This window comes from Sus scrofa, chromosome 16, assembly GCF_000003025.6.
Source record: "Sus scrofa isolate TJ Tabasco breed Duroc chromosome 16, Sscrofa11.1, whole genome shotgun sequence".
Lineage (NCBI taxonomy): Eukaryota > Metazoa > Chordata > Mammalia > Artiodactyla > Suidae > Sus > Sus scrofa.
Window position 1 is genome coordinate 52,251,187 of NC_010458.4, and position 20,348 is coordinate 52,271,534.

At 38.0% G+C, this 20,348-nt stretch overlaps 1 protein-coding gene and 1 pseudogene across 7 annotated transcripts in view; both read left to right on the plus strand.

Moving 5' to 3' along the window:
* Nucleotides 1-20,348, plus strand: part of FBXW11 (F-box and WD repeat domain containing 11) — a 125,493-nt gene that overhangs the window by 38,786 nt on the left and 66,359 nt on the right. For 4 of the 7 annotated variants that reach the window (XM_021077115.1, XM_021077117.1, XM_021077118.1 and 1 more), the window contains one exon: nucleotides 649-750. The exons of the other annotated variants lie outside the window; for them this stretch is intronic. In XM_021077115.1, the coding sequence (XP_020932774.1) occupies nucleotides 649-750 (102 nt within the window). The remainder of the gene's footprint in view (nucleotides 1-648; nucleotides 751-20,348) is intronic. 7 annotated transcript variants of the gene reach the window in all.
* Nucleotides 7,752-14,420, plus strand: LOC110257342 (annotated as a pseudogene).

The window sequence follows — 20,348 nt, forward strand, 5'->3', positions numbered from 1 at the left end:
CCTTATGTCTCTAGGTCTCCTGTGATTTTATTTAGGGAAATGTAAAAAGGTACCCAGGTGATCAAAGTTTGTACGATAGAGGCATCCTGGTCTTTGGAATGAATGTGGGTTTTAATAGCAGCAACCAAGGTTGAAATTCTGCCTCTCCGCTCCTTTGCTGTGTGTCCTCGTGTAAATGACTTACCTCCGAGCCTCAGTTTCCTGACGCTGTGGTGTGGGAATTAGAGAACACATTTAAAGTGCCTGGCACATAGTATGTGACATAATGATGGCGATTATAATTATATGACACAGCAGAAACCATGACTTTTATGAAATGAGAGTCACAGTCTCACCACTAATCTTGTTTTGCGTTCAAACTGTACAGTTTCCTTTAGCGGGTTTTCATTTAAACATTCTCTCTCTCCCTCTTGATTCCGTTCACTGTATCCTGAGGAGTTAGTGGTTGGCAGCAGAAACCTTTCCGTAGGACAGAAAGTGGGCCCTTTCCCAAGGTTTCAGTAAGTTTTGCTGGACTCCCACCCCTGCCCTCCAAACTGCCAAGGGTGCACCCCCTGCCCAACTAACATTCAAGTTGCCTGTATGAAGGAGTGATTTGTTGCGGCCTCTAACTGCTTCTTCTCTTCCTTCCTTTTTGTCATCCTGCAGTGTTCTGTGCCAAGGTCTTTGTGGCTAGGCTGCGCCAACCTGGTAGAGAGCATGTGCGCACTGAGTTGCCTGCAGAGCATGCCCAGTGTCAGATGTCTCCAGGTGCCTCTCTTCTTTCTTGTTGTAAATGTGTTTTTTACGTATACCATGAACATTTGTTGAAACTTGCAGTAGTGTGTTTAATCCAATGTTAAGTCTGCTAAATGTTCTGTGTAACCCTCTGCTTTCCTCCAGCCTGGGTGCCCCACATGGAGGAGTTCATACAAGAGGGGGCTCTTCTGAGCAAATGGGTCTTTGGCTGGGCCCTGTTTTGCTCCTCTTTTTCTGCTCCTGCTTTTTATCGCCCCAGCCCCCACCTGGGATCTGTGATTCTCATGTTTAATAGCTGTGCATGTGCCCCCAAAATCTCGACATTTTCCATTTGGCTACTTTTAACAGTTCTTTGTTGAGTCGGGAGGGTTTCATAATTAAAGTGGTGATTTTTCTATTTGGAAACTCATCCTTTTGGCTTGCTTTCTCTCCCTCCTAACATAAAGGAGTGGAGAGGCAATCACCAATGGTGTAAAGCCTCAAATTGAAGTTTATAAAGGTCACAGCTTTATGCTGGCAATAACTGTCAGTTTGGGCCACCTCCCAAAGGCCAGATCTGACACCTGTCCTCAGGGTCCACCCAGTTTTCCAGGCCGAGGCTGGCAGAGAATTCCACAGATAAAAGTAAAACTCTTTCGGGGTGTGGGAGGGGTTGCTTAGGGAAAAAACTATTAGCAGGAGTGCAGCTGGACTAACCTCACTTTTTGGGATGGATTCTAAGAGAGCCAAGGCAGAAAACATTGTGGCTTTATTGGGAAGCTCTGTTTCGAGAAAGCATGTATTTAATTAAGTATGGTTTCAGTAGCAATGTTCGGTTTTCATCACTGTATATTCCAGACGTTTTGATATGTCTTTAAAAAGCAATATTGAATTCCTGGCATCCCATTGAGACTACCCTGTTTTAGGAAAAAGCTATAGAATCAGGAAATGAGTTAGAGGGATATTGTTGATGGTATGGGTGACTTTGCTGGTTTCAAGGTTATCTTTCGATTTGTGTTTACAGTCTGTAAATGGAGCTGGGGAGCCAGGAAGGAGGAAAATTTCCTTCATACTGGGATTTACTTTTTATTTACTTCTGAGCAAACATTGGGAGCAGCACTGGTGTGGTTATTGATTCAGATTGCTTTCTTTAGAAAACTGTACTGGAACCTCACTAACGCAGTTAACTAGAGAGTGAATTCTGTATAAGATCCAGTTGTCTTAGAGTCTATATAAAAAGTTGGGTTACAACTCTTAGGGTCCAGAGATTGGGTGTGTTTCAATGATGCTCCAGTGTAATTATATTTATCTTTGGAAAAGCAGTTTCCCTGCATGTGGTGTAACTTTAATAAAAATGTTCTTGAAATAGCAGACGTTATTGCATGTACTCTTCTTGGTGCCAAATTATGGGTATTTGCATTATAGTAATAGTGTACATCTTTGTCTCTGTTTTCCTAAAAATGCCTACTTGAATGTTAGAGTTGCTTTTCAGTGGACTGATCCAGTTTTTTCCAGAAATTTAACCAGGGGGAAGAATTGTAGTTGTTAACGAGGTCTGGAGGTGGAGATTCTTTCTTTTTATTGCATTCAGTTAAAAGTAAATGACCAATGAAGGCATCATTCAATATATTTTAGTAATGGTATTGTGAATTCTCTGGAGGTGGGATGAGTGGGAGGAAATACGGGTTCCTGCCTTGCTGAAAAGGGAAACAAACCCAAGTGTATTAAACGTTCTTCTTTGATTCATCTCTCCCAGTGAAAACCATTTAAGAGAAAAAAATGTAAACTTTCCCTTGATTGGACTTTGAAATAAAGTGACGTCTGTAATGATATTCACTGACATGTGAATGGAGCAAATGTCTTCAGAGGTGTATTAGGGAATTTTGTTTACTCAGGTTTTATTTTCATTATGATAGAGTGCGCCCATGCACCCAGCTGATTGGAATTAGCAAATCCTTACCCCACTGGTTCCCATTTGCGAATGGAAAGTAAACATGCATGAGCGATCCTGGAAGACTTCCTTTCTCTCTCCTCATTGGTTTTACATAGTATTTTATAACACTGGTGTTTCTCCGCTCTACCTCCAGTATCTGAACAGTGCAAAAATTTAGTAACTTAACTTTGGGTTTGGGCCTTTTCAAAGACTGCCTGTTGCTTATGTGCTAGATTTTCGGTTTTTCAACAGAGATGGCTTTTGTTTCGCATTGCGTGGTCATTGTAAGAAAGCCCCAGAAGAGAAGCAACAGGCTACCTGACGTTGACTTTGCACACCTCTGGAGTGGCACGAAAGCCCACCCCGCTGCTAAAATGACCACACTGGACGCTTGAACAGTTGCCGCTTTAGCCCATTAGCCTATCTACCATGGGCGAGTTAGTGTACCTTCCAAAAAGCAGGAGTAAGGATGGTACTGTAGTTGCCTTTAGGCATATCATGTACCTCCCTGGTTTCTGCCGCCCCGCGAGAAGGGAAAAAGAATAGCAAAGACTTAAAAAATAAAAATCGCTCATGTACCTCAATAAAACTGTTTAAAAAATAAAAATCACTTACCACCAACTGCCCTTGGTGCTTCACCTGTATTAACTTTGTGTCCACCCTGTGAGGTAGGTATTATTAGTCCCCTTTTTCAGATAAAGAAACTGGGTATCAGAGGTGGTCTGTGTTATGGGACCCACAGTTGTGAAGTGATAGAGCTCTCATTTAAATCTAAGATTTGCATGATCCAAAATTGGTTTTCTTTCCTCTACAGAGGAATGCTACTCTTTCTAGAATTTTCCATTTTATTTTTGTTTATGGAAATCTACCTACCATTGAGATATTTGGTGTGTGGTTTGTCATTTATTTTGAAAAGAAAAAAAAAAAGGAAAACCTGTAGGGGAGAAAAAAATTGTTTCCCTTTGCCAAACTGAACATCTTAACACTGGTGAGGTTCCTCAGCGGCTTTTCTGAAAATGAAATTCTGTGACTATTCACTGAGCAGTTGGTATGTGCCAGGGACTATACCTCTGCTGGGTATGTAAAGGTGAACAATACAGACTTGTTCCCTGGTCTCAAGGAACCTGTTGTAGTAAGCAGACCTGTGAACAAAATCCAGACAGAACCACATGTGAAATCCGTGTGTGTGTGTGTGTGTGTGCAGTGAAACTGTAGTTAGCCAAATATATATATACATATACATGCATATACATATAAATATATACATACACACGTGCTTTAAAAAATATGAATCACTTTGAACTAGGACTCAGCATTTTTTAGAAGAGTTGAACAGGAATATCTGGAGGTCTCTAAACTAAGCTGAATTGAATCAATATTGCGTTTGGTTCAAATATCCAGGTTCAGCCAATTGATTGTTACATTATATAACCATATCAGATAATATAACAATTATCACATACATATCATATATATGACTATATGTATTATTTATTTTATGTATTATTAATTTTCCACCTTTTTATCTGTTGGGCTCTAGCTACTAGGTTATCTCATTTAATCCTTTATGGGGAGCTTATCTATCATAGCTTTCTTGTATCTGAAGTTATGGAATTGAAATGACTTGCCTACAGTTACATATTTATTTCAGTGGCAGAACTAGGTTATGAATCTAGATCTGGATAGCTGCAAAGCCAGTGCTCTGGTCACTGTTCTATAGTGACATCAACTTGGCAATTGCCGTTTTGGGGTTGAAACAAATTTCCCTTTATTTTTAGCATTAAAAGTTGCAAATGCACCTGGAATGTAGAGGTTCCGTGTTGTGAACTAACAGGTTTTCCTGGTAATGCCATTTGCAAATTCTCAGTTGAAGAGAGTATTAGTGATAGGCTTTTTTAAAGAGTAGGACTGATAATTTGGAATGACAGGAGATCCTGTGAATCATGTTTTAGTGCCACTCTCCTAGCCCCATTGTGGACAGTGCTGGGCAGTAATTAATAGAACTTCTTGATAGCTGCCTTTCTTGTTTCTTTTCATACTTTTCAATATGTAGGGAGCCACACAGATTTGAGAACCCTGCAGTTGAAACTACAGCTGCCAGAGAAGGGAGATAGCTTGGTAGAAAGAATCCTGGCTCTGGAGCAGACAAACCTCCATTCTAGTCCTCTGCCTGATACTTAATAGTTCTGTGGGAGTTCCTGTTGTGAACAGCTCAGCGGGTTAAGGACCCACCTTGTCTCTGTGAGGATGTGGGTTCGATCCCTGGCCTCGCTCAGTGGGTTAAGGATCTGGAGTGGCTGCAGCTTGTGGCGTAGGTTGCAGATATGGTTTGGATCTGGTGTTGCTGTAATGTAAGGCCTGCAGCTGCAGCTCTGATTCAACCTCTAGCCTAGGAACTTCCATGTGCTGATACATATATGTATATCTGTAGCACTAGACAAGTTACTTAATTTTCCTGACCCTCAATTTCCTCATCCTTGAACATGGAGATCATTTTATCTACCTACAAGATTTTGTGAAGTAGAGGGGGATAACAGCTCTCTCTTACTGATTGCCTGTTGTTGAGGGAACAAAAATCCATTTCTTTCGTTGCTTGCGCCTGGTTCCCTCTTCAAGAGGAGGGAATTTCAGTCTTACGGTCTTAGAGGCCAGGGCAGAAGAAGGCTAAGATAAAAGACCAGGCGAATGATACGGCCCCTACTGTCAGGTGCTGTTTTGTTCAGGGCTGTCTCCTGAGGTTAGACGTAGGTGTTCCAGCTCAATGCCTTTGTCTTTTTTTTAATGAGCGTTAGGGATTTAGCATTTCTTGCTCGTTATTCTATTGCACTCTAGGGCCAGTCATGTGAAGGCTTGGAATAACCTTTTGGTTTGTTCATTGGTACAATGTAATGTTTTATGAGCATTAAAAATCACATTTTTTTTCTTTATAAAAAAATTTACTAGATATAGTGGGTAAAAAAAAAAAAAAAAAAAAAATCCATTGGTAGCCTCACCACCCAGAGAGAACATTTGTTGCTATTTTAAGGTCTGTCTTCCTCCTGCCTGTTGGGCAGGGAGGAATTCATCAAATTGTGCAGGTTCTCTATGTTATTATGATGATGATAATGATTATGAAAGTGGTGTTTTAAATGTCCCATGGAACCCTAGAGTTTTTCCTTTAGAGTCACTAGAGGGATAAAGAAGGACCTAGTGTAATGCCTTTCCCACTTCTCCTCACCTGGAAAAGCTCTGGGTTTATCTGTGTGTAACAGCAGGGCTCCTAGTCAGATTCTGTGGAAATTTCCAAACACGCACAAAAATAAAGAGAACCATTCAACTCAACCTTGAATAATTTTCAAAAGTATGCTATTCTTAGGCAGACTTTCTCCTCCAACTTTGTTTTTTCTGGGTCATTTTAAAACTAAGATGGTTTTAAAAAAAGTTTGGCAAATAAATGTTTTATGTCAACAAAACCCAAAAAATCATAAACAAGGTTCAAAGAATTAAAAATAGTACAATTGGTACTGAAGGTTTTTAAAGACATGTAAAGTTTCATTTGACCCCAGGTCTCACTTCCCAAAGTATCACTTATGAGTTTTCCCATTATTACTATTGTTTTTTAAGTGGCTGCACCCACAGCATATAGAAGTTCCCAGGCCAGGGACTGAATTTGAGCCACAGCTGCGACCTGTGCTGCAGCTGCAGCAACACTGGATCCTTTAACCCACTGTCCCGGCTGGGGATCTAACCTGTGCCTCTGCAGCCACACGGACCGCTGCAGATTCCTAATCTACTATGCCACAGTGGGAACTCTGAGTTTCCAACTATCTTTTAGACAGAAGCTTTTAAAAATATGAATAGAACTATATCGTTTGTATTATTTTTTAATTAAAAACTTTTTTGATTAATAGTAGATACATCATTGACCATCTTGCTATATTGGCATATAAAACCATATAAACCCTGCTCTTTTTTATAGATGCAATAATGTTTTATCGTATTGGCTTTATTATTTAAAAAAATATATCCAGTTCCTATATAGTGAAGGAACGTTAGGCTTCATTTTTTTTCTGTCATGGCACTTTGCTAATTTTGATGAGCATACTTCTGTAGGCTTACATGATTATGTCTGTAGAATAAATTCCTAGGAGTACATTTGCTAGGTATTGTTAAATTATCTGTATACAGAAAATAATCTCTCCTCTCTACCCACTCCCCAACCAAATGTTAACAGTTAATGTTTACATTATGTATTTGCGTTTTTGTTGTTGTTCATAGGGGGATATGTAATCCTATAATTATAGGGATTTCCCTTAAATTTTTTAAAAGGGAAAATGGGGAGTTCCTGTTGTGGCTCAAGGGGTTAACGAATCCAGCTAGGAACCATGAGGTTGCAGGTTCTATCCCTGGCCTCGCTCAGTGGGTTAAGGATCTGATGTGGCTGTGAGCTGTGGTGTAGGTCGCAGATACGGCTCAGCATTGGTGTGGCTGTGGCTGTGGCGTAGGCTGGTAGCTACAGCTCCGATTTGACCCCTATAGCCTCCTTATGCCACGGGTTCAGCCCTAGAAAAAGACAAAAAAAATAATAATAATAATAAAAAATAAAAGGGAAAATGGGCTCACTCTAAAAACAGACCACACTACAGCCTCCTTTACTCCCTTTATCTACTTAATATCCTATCACAGACAGGTCCCCAGATCAGATTTGATGGCAGTGAGGGAAAGGAGTTTTCTTTTTCTTTTTTTCAATTACGACATAGGTATGAAAAGTCCAGAAATCTTAAATGTGTAGGTCAGGGATTTTTCACAGCATGAGATTTATTTTGATAGATGTGGCTAAATCGTTTTCATGGAAGGATGACTAGTTTACAATCCAGATGTTGTTAATAAGCTCTGGATATCATTTTTAAATGTTTAAGGTTTACTTTTAAAATATTATTAAAAATAACCTACACTTGTTCAAACTTAAACCAATAATAAAGTGACCTATAGTAACATAATGAATTAAAACTTTTTTTGGGGGGGGTGCTGCACCCACGGCATATGGAAGTTCCCAGGCTAGGGGTTGAATCAGAGCTGTAGCTATCCACCTACACCACAGCAATGCGGGAGCCGAGCCACTCTGCGACCTACACCGCAGCAACTCCAGATCCTTAACCCACCAAGTGAGGCCAGAGATTGAACCCGGGTCCTCATGGATACTAGTTGGGTTCTTGGCTACTGAGCCACAACAGGAACTCCTGAATTAAAACTTTCTACCAACATTTTAAATCACTGCATGATATTCCATTTAATAGGTGTGTAACTGATTTTAAGAACCTTCCCTTCTGTACCAAGACTGTTTCTAATTTTTGAGACATTTTAAGCCAAGTTGAATGGAATATCATTATAGCTAAGTCTTTGAATACTTCTGTGATTATTTCTTTAGGTGAAAGAGTGTACATTAAAACACTTTTTTTTTTCTTTTTTTTTTTTTGCCTTTTCTAGGGCTGCCCCCTTGGCATATGGAGATTCCCAGGCTAGGGGTTGAATCCGAGCTGCAGCCACCGGCCTGCGCCACAGCCACAGCAACTTGGGATCCAAGCCACGTCTGTGACCTACATCACAGCTCATGGCAATGCTGGATCCTTAACCCACTGAGCAAGGCCAGGGATCGAACCCTCAACCTCATGGTTCCTAGTTGGATTCGTTAAGCACTGCGCCACGGCGGGAACTCCCTAAAATACTTTTAGTTGCTGAATTGTACTATTGGTAGGCTGGGTCAGATTCTATTCCTGAAACCAGTAGATGAGAGATTCCCTTTTTGTATGGCTTAGCTGGCATTGGATCATTTAAATTTGTATTTCTTTGCCATTCTGATTGATGAAAGTGCTAAAATATGTATTTATTTATTGGCCATTTCTGTTTCTTGTTTTATGGGTTGTGTCTTGTTTTATGGATTGTCTCTTCATACATTTTGTCCCTTTTTCTAAATGACTTTTTAACTTTTTAAAAAATCTGATTTGGTATTTATACATTAAATACAGGAACTTTCTTTTTTTAAAAAAATAGGTTTTTTTTGGTTTTTTTTTTAATTTTTATTTATTTACTTATTTTTTTTTTTGGCTGTGCCCATGGCGTGTTCCTGGGCAAGGGATCAAACTCGTGCCATAGCAGTGCCTCGAGATGCTGCAGTGCGTCCTTAACCCAGATGAGCCACAGAGGAACTGCAGGAACTTTCATTTACTGTGCATGTTTTCCCCAGTTTGACATTTGCCATTCAGTATTGTTTATAATGCTTTGTGCCTTGAAGAAAGTCTTAAAAGAAATTTTTACTTTTTACATAGTCATACGTACTCCTTTCCCTTACATTCTTCTAGTGGTTTATGGACTTAGGTTTTATGTTTAAATCTTTCGGTTTCTCTGTAATTTATTTTGGTATATGCTATGAATCAGGGATCCACATTCTTTCCAAATGGCCACTCTGTTTTCTGCATACTATTTACTGATCTAGGTTTTCCCCATTGATTTGAAATAACGTGCTCATGTTTTAATTCCTTGTATCTGATGGTGTCCATTCACAGAAAGCTCTTTCAAGCTTCTGCTCTTCTTTGCTTCCCCAGTATCATCAAAAGTTCTTAACCTTTGTAGACTCGTGGTCTGTGCTATATATACCACGCTGTCTTTTATACATATAATGCTGGTTTCAAAGTGTTTTGTTAATGATGATAAGCTTTGAAAGTTCAGAAATTCAGAATGCCAAACAGAAAAATCCATTTTAACATTTTTCAAAGGAAATGATTTTTTCCATGGTTTTTACTAACAATTGAAATTTGCAGATTTAAAAAAAAATCATTTCCATGTCATATTTTCTGAAACCAGTTAGGGTGACTTGGTGATCTCAGAATTTGAAGCATTAGAAGAACAGGTAAATTCATCTTTTGGAGAAAGTTGTGCTAATGATAGCACAATTCTTAGCATATAGTACTAACACTCAAGAAATAGCACTTTATCAACTTCATTGATCATGTACGTATTTTTAAGCACCCAAAAAAAAATCACATACATTTTGCATGGAAGAGAGCCTCTGCTATAGGAAAATGAAAACTACACCTGGTTTTACTAACAGTTTTAATTTATGGTTTTCAAAACAGTGTACATTATGGATAGGGTAGTGTGTGTGATGAATAAGCTTTAACAGCATACATAATTTGAGGATAGGGAGGTGGGTAAACAGAATTTAGGCCAGATCAGACAATGCCCTTTTACTTTTTCAACAAAAATAATGCAATACTCCTCATACTACAGACATTTATTATGTTGTTTGTAAAAATTCTGGTTGTGTGTATTTCTGTTTTTATATTCTTTTTATTAAAGTAATGCTTCTTCATTGCACAAAATTTGGACAGTAGACAAGTATAAAGAAATCACTTAGCCATAATCTCACTTCCCTTAAGTGTCCATTCTTTAATATGGTTCACATTTGTAAACTTAGGTCTACTTTTTTAATGACTAGGTAGAGTTTAATTACCTGGATGTACAGTAATTAAATCAGTCTCCTACTGATGGCCATTAAGGTTATTAAATTTAATCTATACTTATAGTTAATTTCTTATGTTATATCATTCATTGGAAAAATTCTGACTCAAAGGATATCAACTTTCTTAAGGCTTTTTAAACAATGACCAGTACCCCACCAAAAAGGTTATTCTCAGCAGTATGTGATAGCAGAAATCAATGCCCAGCATAGAAAACTGGAAAACATAGGACGGCCTAAAGAATGCATTACAAATCACACTGTTTACTCATTTGTTTATTCTTCAAGCAACAAATATTTGTAATGCTCTTTCTATATACTAGGGATTATGTAGGGGCTGGGAACACAGGATTGTACAAATCAGACAGAAAGCCTCTCTGTCTTGAAACCTAAATTTTAGTGGGGAAAGAAAGAAAATGAGTAAAACACATGGTATGTTAGGTAGTAATAAGTAGTGCTAAGTGCTATGGAGAAAGCAGGGGATAGGGCACTCTGAGGTTTGGGGCTTTTATTCTGCATGAGATGGGAAGTCAAGATGAGAATTTGGACCAGAGGAGTCATTTATCAAACATGTTAATAGAATCTCTGGCTACTCTATAGATAACAGAGTGAAGAGAAAGCAAGGAGACCAACTCTAAGGTTAAAAAGCAGTGTATCAGTCAGGGTTCTCCAGAGAAGCAGAACCAGTAGTAGATAGGTGGATAGACAGATATTTTAGAGAATTGGCTCACATGATTGTGGGGACTGACAGAGTTGAAATTTGTGAGGCAGAGAAGCTGGCACGATTGCTCTGTTACAGTCTTGAGGCAGAATCTTTGCTCTTAAGGCCTTCAACTTATTAGAGGAGGCCCACCTGCCTAGAGGGTAATACGCTTTACTCAGAGTCTACAGGTTGGAAATGTTAATCACATCGGCAAAATACCCTCACAGCAACATGCAGACTAGTGTTTCACCAAACAGCTGGTCGGGTTGACACATAACATTAACCATTACATCTGTGACTGAGGAGAGCCAAATGTTGGAGTTAGGGGTACAAATGGAAACAAAGGCAGTCTATGACCAAACAGGGGAAAAAAAAGATGAGTGTGATATCAGTAAAAATTACGTTGATCTTACCGAGCCACTATTATTTATATCTCTAATATCTAACAACCATTTAGTCAGAGGTAATTTGGACTTTAGAGTCGCTGGTATGGGAAGATAAAAATGTGATATGTGTCTACTGGCAGTAATGAAATGCTTGCAGGAATGATTCTTCAGGAAGAGTCATTCAGTACCCAGCACTCATTTTGTGGAAGAACTCTTATGTCTGCAGGGACCTCACAGTTAACACTTAGGCCAGGCGTATTACTAAGACCGTCCCCATACATTATCTTTCCTGATCCTCTGAACAACTTTATGATCTAGGTGCTGTTATATCTGTTTTATACATGAGGAAACTGAGATTCAAAAAGTTTGTGACTTTTCAAGGGCACACACCTACCAAGTGGCAAAGCCAGGATTTAAACCTAGTCTCTCTGGTTCCAGTGTACCTTACTGCCTCTTAAAGTAGAAACTGTTTTCATAGAGATGATTATCTGTATTTTAAGTTGTAAATTGGGTTTTCTAGGACAGTTACGCAATAGGAATGCTATTTATGTTGTTAAACCAGTAGCTTACGTGATCAAATATCTCTTCTTTAGAGGCCTTCTCTGGCCACCCAATCTAAAATAGCTTCCTGCTTTCGCGCCGTTCCTTGACCCTGCTTCATTTTTTTTCTTCATAACACTTTGGCGCTGCCTGGAATTTTGTTCCATGTTTGTTTTTTTGCCTCCTGTCCTCTCCCATCAGAATCCCAAGTTCTACTTGAAAAGGGTAATGTCTTCCTGTTGACTGTGTGATAAATTCACCTGTTCCTGAACTGGCAGAGTAAACTGGAGAGTGGAGGAATGGCTGTCTCTAAGCTCTGTTAGGATTATGTGGTGCAGTGGTATTTGCTGTCATAGCCAGAACTCCTTTGGACTTAGTTCTCTGAGTTCTTTGAATCCAAGCGTTCAAGTGAGTTGGAATACCTTATGTAAAAATTGGTTTTGCTTTGAAGACTAGCTTGTTACATTTTTGTTTTTCCCAAAAATCTTTTCTGACTGTAAGAGTAATACATGCATATTGTAGAATGTTGGGATAAAAGTGGAAAGAAAATGAGAAATAGTCCTCAATTTAGGAAGTTCCATTCTTAATATTTTGGCATGTTTTCTTTGAGTTTTTAATGTTTGCGTATATCTTACATAGCTGAGAATATTATTGATATAATTTTGTATGTTGTTTTACTTTATTGCTTTGTACACTTATTCAGGTTAATCGTGTTAATGTTTTCCCATTATTAAAATTTTTTCATGACAATTTGAAATTACTGTATTTCATGAGCACTCCATAGTTGGTCCTTTTTAGGTGCTTAGACTCTTCATTTTAATTTTTAAAAACGAATCCCCATCTTTTTGCATAAATCTTTGTCTTTGTTTTCAGTTACTTAGGATATATTCCTCTGAGATACACTGTATATATCTTGTTAAATTGTTTTCCAGAGGGTTTGCATCTCATTGCACCTTCTCTTGGATCGAACATTATTATTTTGAAAAAATTTGATGTGTCTGATCTGTGTGATCCAGTAGAATATACTCTCAATTCACAGCCCTCTTCACAAATGGCCAGTCTCCTCTCTGAGCAATTTGAGTATATGTTGAGTCAGCTAGGGGATGGCCTACTAAAAGATCTAATAATACTGGATATGCTTGGCCAAGAAAAAGGACTCAAGAGACATTTTCAAACACGTAACAACTGGGCCAGCCTATGCCTTCTTATTGAATTGCTTGGGAGCTCTGACTAGAATTTAGAATTGAGTTCATTCAGTCTGGATGAGGCTATTCAGAAAGTAACTTAGGAAAGCAAAGACTCACCCATACGTCTTATACATTTTTACTGTCTACTCTGTGCCATGTACTATGCAGTAACCCGGTAGTACAAAGAACCAGCTGCCAGTCTTTGTTGATAGATGGCATATGAAAACTCTTTACCCTGATGTAAGGAAGGGTCTTTCTATCCCCTCCTTTGTTTAGAAAACCAGGAGTCATTTACTGAAGTCCTTGTAAAATCTCTTATAGGATGCTTCCTTCTTATTTAATTTGGAGTAAAAGGCAAATGTTAAATTTTTCATCAATTCAACAGGAAATGAAAAATTAAGGCTTAGGGTCACGGTAGCCAGAAGAAGCCATCCCTTAATTAATTTCAAAGTAAAAAACTTTACCAAAAGACTTCCATTCCTTGCTGCCTTGGATGTGGGCCTCTGGGGTCAGTGAAGGATCTCAAAATGGCTGGGCAGAAACTTCTCTAAAAGCCACTGACTGGATAGCATTTGGGGAGATCATACCCCAAACCAGAAGGCCATTGCTAACTCCGTAAAATCCTGGAATGAGACCCTTGCCTCCAGGTTGGCTGCCATACCTGAGAAGCCACCTGCACGTGCTATGGACTGGGCATACTACAAGGCCAATGCTGGCAAAGCTGGCTTGGTAGATGGCTTTGAGAGAAAGTTTAATGCCCTGAAGTTCCCTGTGCTGGAGGATAACTGTACTGCCCATGTGGATGCTCAAGAAAAAGGTGTGAAAAGTTGTGCTTAGTTTTTGCCTCTCCAAAGACCAGGACTGAGGAATCTGAGAAAAAGCCGGAGAAGATGAAGAACATAATTCCATTTGATCAGATGACCATTGAGGACTTGAATCAAGTCCTCCCAGAAACCAAATTAGATAAGAAGTATCCCTGCTGGCCTCACGGGCCAATTGAGAGTTTATAAACTTGTGTCTGGGAGAAAGCTCTGGCCCTAGAGTTATAAACTCTGGACATTAAAAATAATTACATGGAGGAGTTCCCGTCGTGGCTCAGCAGTTAACGAGTCTGACAAGCATCCAGGAGGAAGTAGGTTTGATCCCCTAGGGCCTTGCTTGGATGGGGGGGGGCTGGTTTTACATAATAAAAAACAAAAACAACAAAAAAACTTTATCAAAAGACATATTGCCCGGGGGATCTGCTAGAGTTATAGGAAAGAGAAGGTTGAGTGAACCCATAATTGTCAACTCCTAGTGAATGGCTTGGGGAAGATGCTGAACCTGTAGTGTCCTCAGTACTAATTTGAGATATTTACTAAGATCCTCTGACAGTGGTGAAAAGGGGCACAAAGTATTTCAGTACTTTACCCCCCTGAGGATATGGTCCCACAATTTGAAGCGTTGAGTATTGATTATTGCAAACCTGCCATTGAAAGATTTTTTGTTTTATTGATTTTTGAGCCCATCTCTAGCTTAGTTGTAAGTAGAACACTGAGAGCTTTTTGTCTCTCAAACCATGTGAAAGTAAAGCTGACTGAATGCTTTATCATGTTCTAGTGTTTTAATATATATTTCTTACAAAGGAGGATGTTGTACATAATATGAGAATCAAATCAGTAAATTAACATTTGATAAATTACTGCCATCCAGTCCTCAGTCTAAGTTTCCTCAAAGGTTCAGTAATGTCCCTTACAGCAAAGCTATTCAGTTCAGAATGATGAGCTGCCTTTAGTTGTCATACTTCTTTAGTTTCTTTCGGTCGGGTTAGTTTCTGAGTCTTTCCTGGACTTTTGTGATGTTGGCACTTTGGAAGATTACAAATCGGTTATTTTATAGTGTGTTTGTTAATTTGGACTCGTCTGTTTCCTTATGATTAGCTTTCGTTTATACATCTTTGAAAGGAATGTCAGAGAAGTGATGCTGTGTTCTTATCACTGCATCCTATTAGCTAGTGCATGACTTTGATTGGTCTCATTGCTAATGGTGGTCATCCTGATGACTTGAGTAAGGTGGTGTGCAGGAGCTTTCTTCATTATAAAGTTATCCTTTTGCTCTTTGTAATTAACTATTTTGTGGAGAAGTACTTTGTCTAAATATCTTATTTTCATTAGAATTTCAATGTATTCTCTTGTTGGTACAGACTTTTGGTTTCCTGTTTTACTCAGCATTTTATAGTCTGTTATTAAAATGATTTATTTTGATGGTCAGATTGTTCAAAGTTTGGCTGTTGCGGGCCCTTTCAAGCTGGGTCCTATATTCTTTTTCTCTGTCCTCGTAGTTCTCTAAGCACTAAGTTCTCTTCCTTTCTTCGTGCTGCAACCCACATTTTCCAGGCTCATTTTGCATTTTCCTGTACTCAGCCCTGAAATCAGTTGATTCTCTAAGGAACCTTAGTTTCTTTTGGTGAAGAATGGTAGTTAGATCTGGGTAAGAATTCTTGCCTCTATTGGGATGCCATTGCTTCTAGGCTCTGTCAGCCCAACCGTTTAGGTAATGAATGCATAATTTTGTCTCTAAGAGAAAATATCCCTTCTTTTCTATGTATTAAAAAACTATGTGGCACAGTGAGTTAAGAATGAAAGAGGCAGCATCTGACATGGGGTTGAAGTTTGTAAGCCTGGATTATGGGTACACTGGGCTATATTAGGCTACTTTTTCATATGTCCCAAATTCTCCATAATAGGCATTTTTCACGGAAAATGCACATGCAAACACACCATAATAAAAGCAGAAAGATAAGCTACAAACTAGGAAAAGAATTGTGCTACACATGTAAGGAGTGATGCAGGATTAGAATCCACAATATACTTTTAAAGAAAAAAGAGAGTTCTCTTTGGCACAGTGGGTTAAAGATTTGGGTGTTGTCACTGCAGTAGCCTGGGTCCCTGCTGTGGTGCAAGTTTGATCCCTGGCCTGGGAACTTCCATATGCTGCAGGTGCAGCCGAAAATCCCCCAAACAAACCAGGAGTTCACAGTGATAGCTTCAGTTGTAGTCTAGTCTTAACAGTCTTAAAGCTTTCATTCTAGTTTTCTCAGGTAGTCCTTTTCATATTTGTAACTCCCTTCTCTAATGGCGAGAACACTGGTTCTTGTTTTCCACAGTGTATTTACTCACTTGCTCAGTTCTAGAATGCATAGGCAAGTAGTTTTAGAATTGCTTACCTATGCCACTGAAAGATAAATGTACTAACCATAGTGAATATTTCTTTATAATTAACTTTTGGTTTTGGCTATGTAGTCCAACTGCTGAGTTCCAGAGTCAGTTGGGTTACTTTTCTCCTCAACATTAAGGGCGATTATGTATTCATTGGAAATGTATTTAGGTTCACTTCTTTCTGTTGCTTTTCCATCTTTCTCTCCCAATCCTTGTTGATTTTGTTTTTGGAGTATATAAAGCACGTAATGCAGTTCTAAGAGACAAAACAACAGAAGAAGGTAGGCAGTCGTCCTTTCTGTTCCGTTTCCATACTTCCATTCTTCGATTCTTTCTTTCTTTCTTTCCACTGGGTAACCAATTAATTTCATTACTTTCTGGTTTATCTTTCCTCTATTTCTTTATGCACTAAGGAACAGGTATACATATGTATATTTTCTTATTTATGCTTATTTCTTTTTTTAAAGTGTTTAATTAGAGTTGATTTACAACATTCTGTCCATTTCTGCTGTCCAGCAAAGTGACCCAGTCACACACACACACACATTCTTTTTCTCACATTATCCTCCGTCATGTTCTATCACTAGTGACTAGGTATAATTCCCTATGCTTTACAGCAGGATCTCATTGCTTATCCACTCCAAATGTAAGTTTGCATCTACTAACCCCAAACTCCCAGTCCATCCTACTCCCTCCCCCTCCTACTTCTGCTTATTTCTTACACAAAGGGTAGTAGATAGGTAAATACTATTTTGTACTTTGTTTTTTTTTTCACCTAAACATGTGCCTTGAAAATTACATAAGCTGGTAGAGGCCTTTCTTAATCTTGCTTAAGGCTGCATCAATTGTGTTGATACCCCATAGTGTATTAGGCAAGAATTTTGTGTATGAGCTTGTAGATTGTTTCCTTTTTTCGAAACTGCAAATAGTGTTCCAATGCATATGTTCACCTTGTGCATAAATATTTTCATATTATTTAATTATAATGTATCTTCAGGGAAAATCCCTAGAAATAAAGTTGTTGGATCAAAAAGATTAATGCTGGATCAAAATGAAAAGCTACTTAGGTTAAGTTTGATTAGGTATTACCAAATTCTCTGATAGGGAGGGTTATTTGCCTTCCTATCAGAAATCTATGAGAGTACCTGTTTTCTCAGTCTTTTACTAAGTTATGTGTTGTCATACTTGTGGATATTTGCCAGTGTTAGGTAAGAAACGTATTGCTTTAGCTTACAACTCTTTAATAATGAGTAAGTCTGAACATCTTTTCTTATTTAAGGGTCACTTTTATATCTTTTTAAAAGTCTCTTCGTGTCTTTTCCTCAGTTTCCTATTGGGATTTTGGTAATTTTTATCCCCCTCAATTTAAAAGAAAATTTTATGTATATAAAGTGCTTTCTACCAGTGACATATGTTGTAAATATTTTTTCCAGTGTTTCATTTTCCTTTTGACTTTGTTTATGGTGTTTTTAAAAATAATGCTATGCAGAAGTTTAAAAATTTTTTTGTCTCGCTGTATTTTCCTGCCTTTTTATTGCATCTGGATTTTGACTCATAGTTAATCTTTCCTAACACCAAGGTTTTAAAGAAATTCACGCATGTCTTCTTCCAATACTTATGATTTTACTCTTTTAAGTTTAAACTTCTGATCTATTTGGAGTCTACTCATGTGTGTTCTGTTAAGTATGGATCTAATTTTATCTTTTTCCAGATGGCTAACCAGTTGTCCCAGCACTTATTAAAAAGTTCCCCAGTGATCTGAGATGCCACTTTTTATCGTGTACTAAATTTCTGTATGTACCTGGGTCTATTCTTGGGCATTAGGCCAGGATGTGGAGGCAAACTATGGCCTTCTGGCCAAACGTAACCCTGTTTTTATAAATATTGTTGTATTGGATCACAGCCACACTCATTTATTTACTTAGTGTTTGGCTGCCTTTGTGTTACAAAAGAAGAGTTGAGTGGTTGTGACCGAAACTGGGAGGCTTGCTTGCAAAAGCTTGAAATATTTACCCTCTCACCCTTTCCAGAAGCTTGCTGACCCCTACATCAGAGTAATTATATATTCATATGCTAAAAGGTACCTTGTTTTTTAGTCGGAGAGACTTCTAGTATGCTTAAATGTCTAGTGGGGCTACTTCTCTCTTTTAACTTTTTTTTCTTCCCATGTTTTTTCTGAGTATTCTTATAAGTTTTTCCACATGAATTTGAGTACCAACTTGTCTGGCTCCATAGAAGCTTTTTATGTGATATTGGGGTATTTTAAAATTGTAAATTAGGGTGAATTGTTATCTTTATAATGTCGAGTTATGAAGAAAAGAATAGAGAAATTTATCAAATTCAAAATTCTTTGATTCAAATTTATCAAAGAACTAATCCACAAAACACATTAAACCAACATAATTTCACTGGGGAATTCTACCACATCTTCAAAAGCGCATGTAAGCCAGAAGCTTCATAAATTGTTTCATAGCATTGATTTTGAAAGAAGACTTCTTAATTCTTTTTTGGGGAATTGTTTCTAGTTTTATATCTTTTGATCAGAGACTATTATTATCTGATTTTTTTCCTTCTATGGAAATTATTTCTTCATCAAATATATGACGAGTTTTCATAAATTTGAAAAGCAGACTTAATCTCTGTTAATAGGAGGTAAAGATTAATATTTCTAATACCTGTTATACCTTCTTGATTATGTTTATTCCTCTGAACTTTCGTTTTTGGTCCTCTTGATCCGCTTTATATTGAGAATAGTGTGTGTTAGTGTATTTTTAATCCCTGTTTCTGCGTATCTTTTACTTTCTTTTCATGATGTGTTTATTTTCTTTGCACTCTTATTTTTGACCTTTCTAGTTAAACTTTGGAAGATGTATATTTTTGTTCTGTTGTTTGCCATTTACTTATAATATTTAAAATGCTTAAAATTCTTGGAATTTTATTTAATATTTCATTAATAAGTTTATCAGTTTTTAATGGTATTTTTTAACTCCCTCCTATTGCCTAGTCAGGAGTCGTTTCCGCTTCTGATCCCTTCTCCTTCCAACTTTTAAGGTGTATTACTCCTGTTTTTCTGAATGTATGACATATTCCTCAACCCCCATCTTCTTCTTTGTTTTATTCTTATATCTGTACCATAATTAGTTATTTTTAAATGTTAACCATTAATTTTTATGCTAAAGTTTTCTGAGTCATCTCTTGGTTACTTAGGAAGGGCTCAAGGATACAGAATACCTGACCCATTTAAAACTTTTGTTGTCTTTGGTTATAAAATCTTTGCTTTACACTTTCTTTTATACAGTTTTTGGAAAGTGCTGTTCAACTAATGCCTTGCTTGGTACTTTGCTTTTATGATATTTGATGCTAATCTGATTCATGCTCTTTTCTAAGTTTTCTTTTAATTAAAACAATTTTTTTTTTTGACTGGAAACTGAGAAATCTCTTCTTTTATTTTAGCATCTGATAATTTTCCTAGGATATCTCTAGGAGTTTAATAGGAGGGAGCCAATTTTTCCCTAGTATCTGGAGACCTTTTTAACAGGCAGTTCAGATTTCCTTTTATTTGTGGAAAATTTTCTTGAATTATAGTGTTATCGAACCAAACTGGGAACTGTTTGCATGCACACAACACAGTAAGGCCAATCCACTGACAGTGGGTTGTGATGAAAAAAAGTGCAGTGTTTATTGCAGGGCACCAAGCTAGGAGTCCAGGGCAGCTAGTGCTCAAAATACTTGGATTCTCTGAAGGGTTTCTGGAAAGGCTTTTTAAAGTCCAGGTGATGGATGGAGGGGTGTCCCGGGTGTGTGATCAGCTTGTGCACAATTCTGTGGTTGGTTGATGTGAGGTGACAGGGTGGTGTTCTAGGGGTTAACATTATCAGTCCTTAGGCTTCAGTAGGCCTGAGGGCTCTGTGCTCATGGTCATCAGAAAGTTAACATTTTCTGTTTGGTGGGAGTTTTAGCATGTATAAAACAGTTCAGGAAATATGCACCAGATGCTGTTACCTAGGTGCTAGAGAGAAGCTAAAGCAAAGGATGTGGGGGAGGGATCTGTCCCTGGAAGGCCCTATAGGGTCCTACTCAGTTATAAAAAATGACAGCTTTATTGAGTTATAATTCACACATCATACAGTTTTCCCATTTGAAGTGTATAGTGCACTGATTTTTAGCATATTCACAGCTGTGCAGCCATT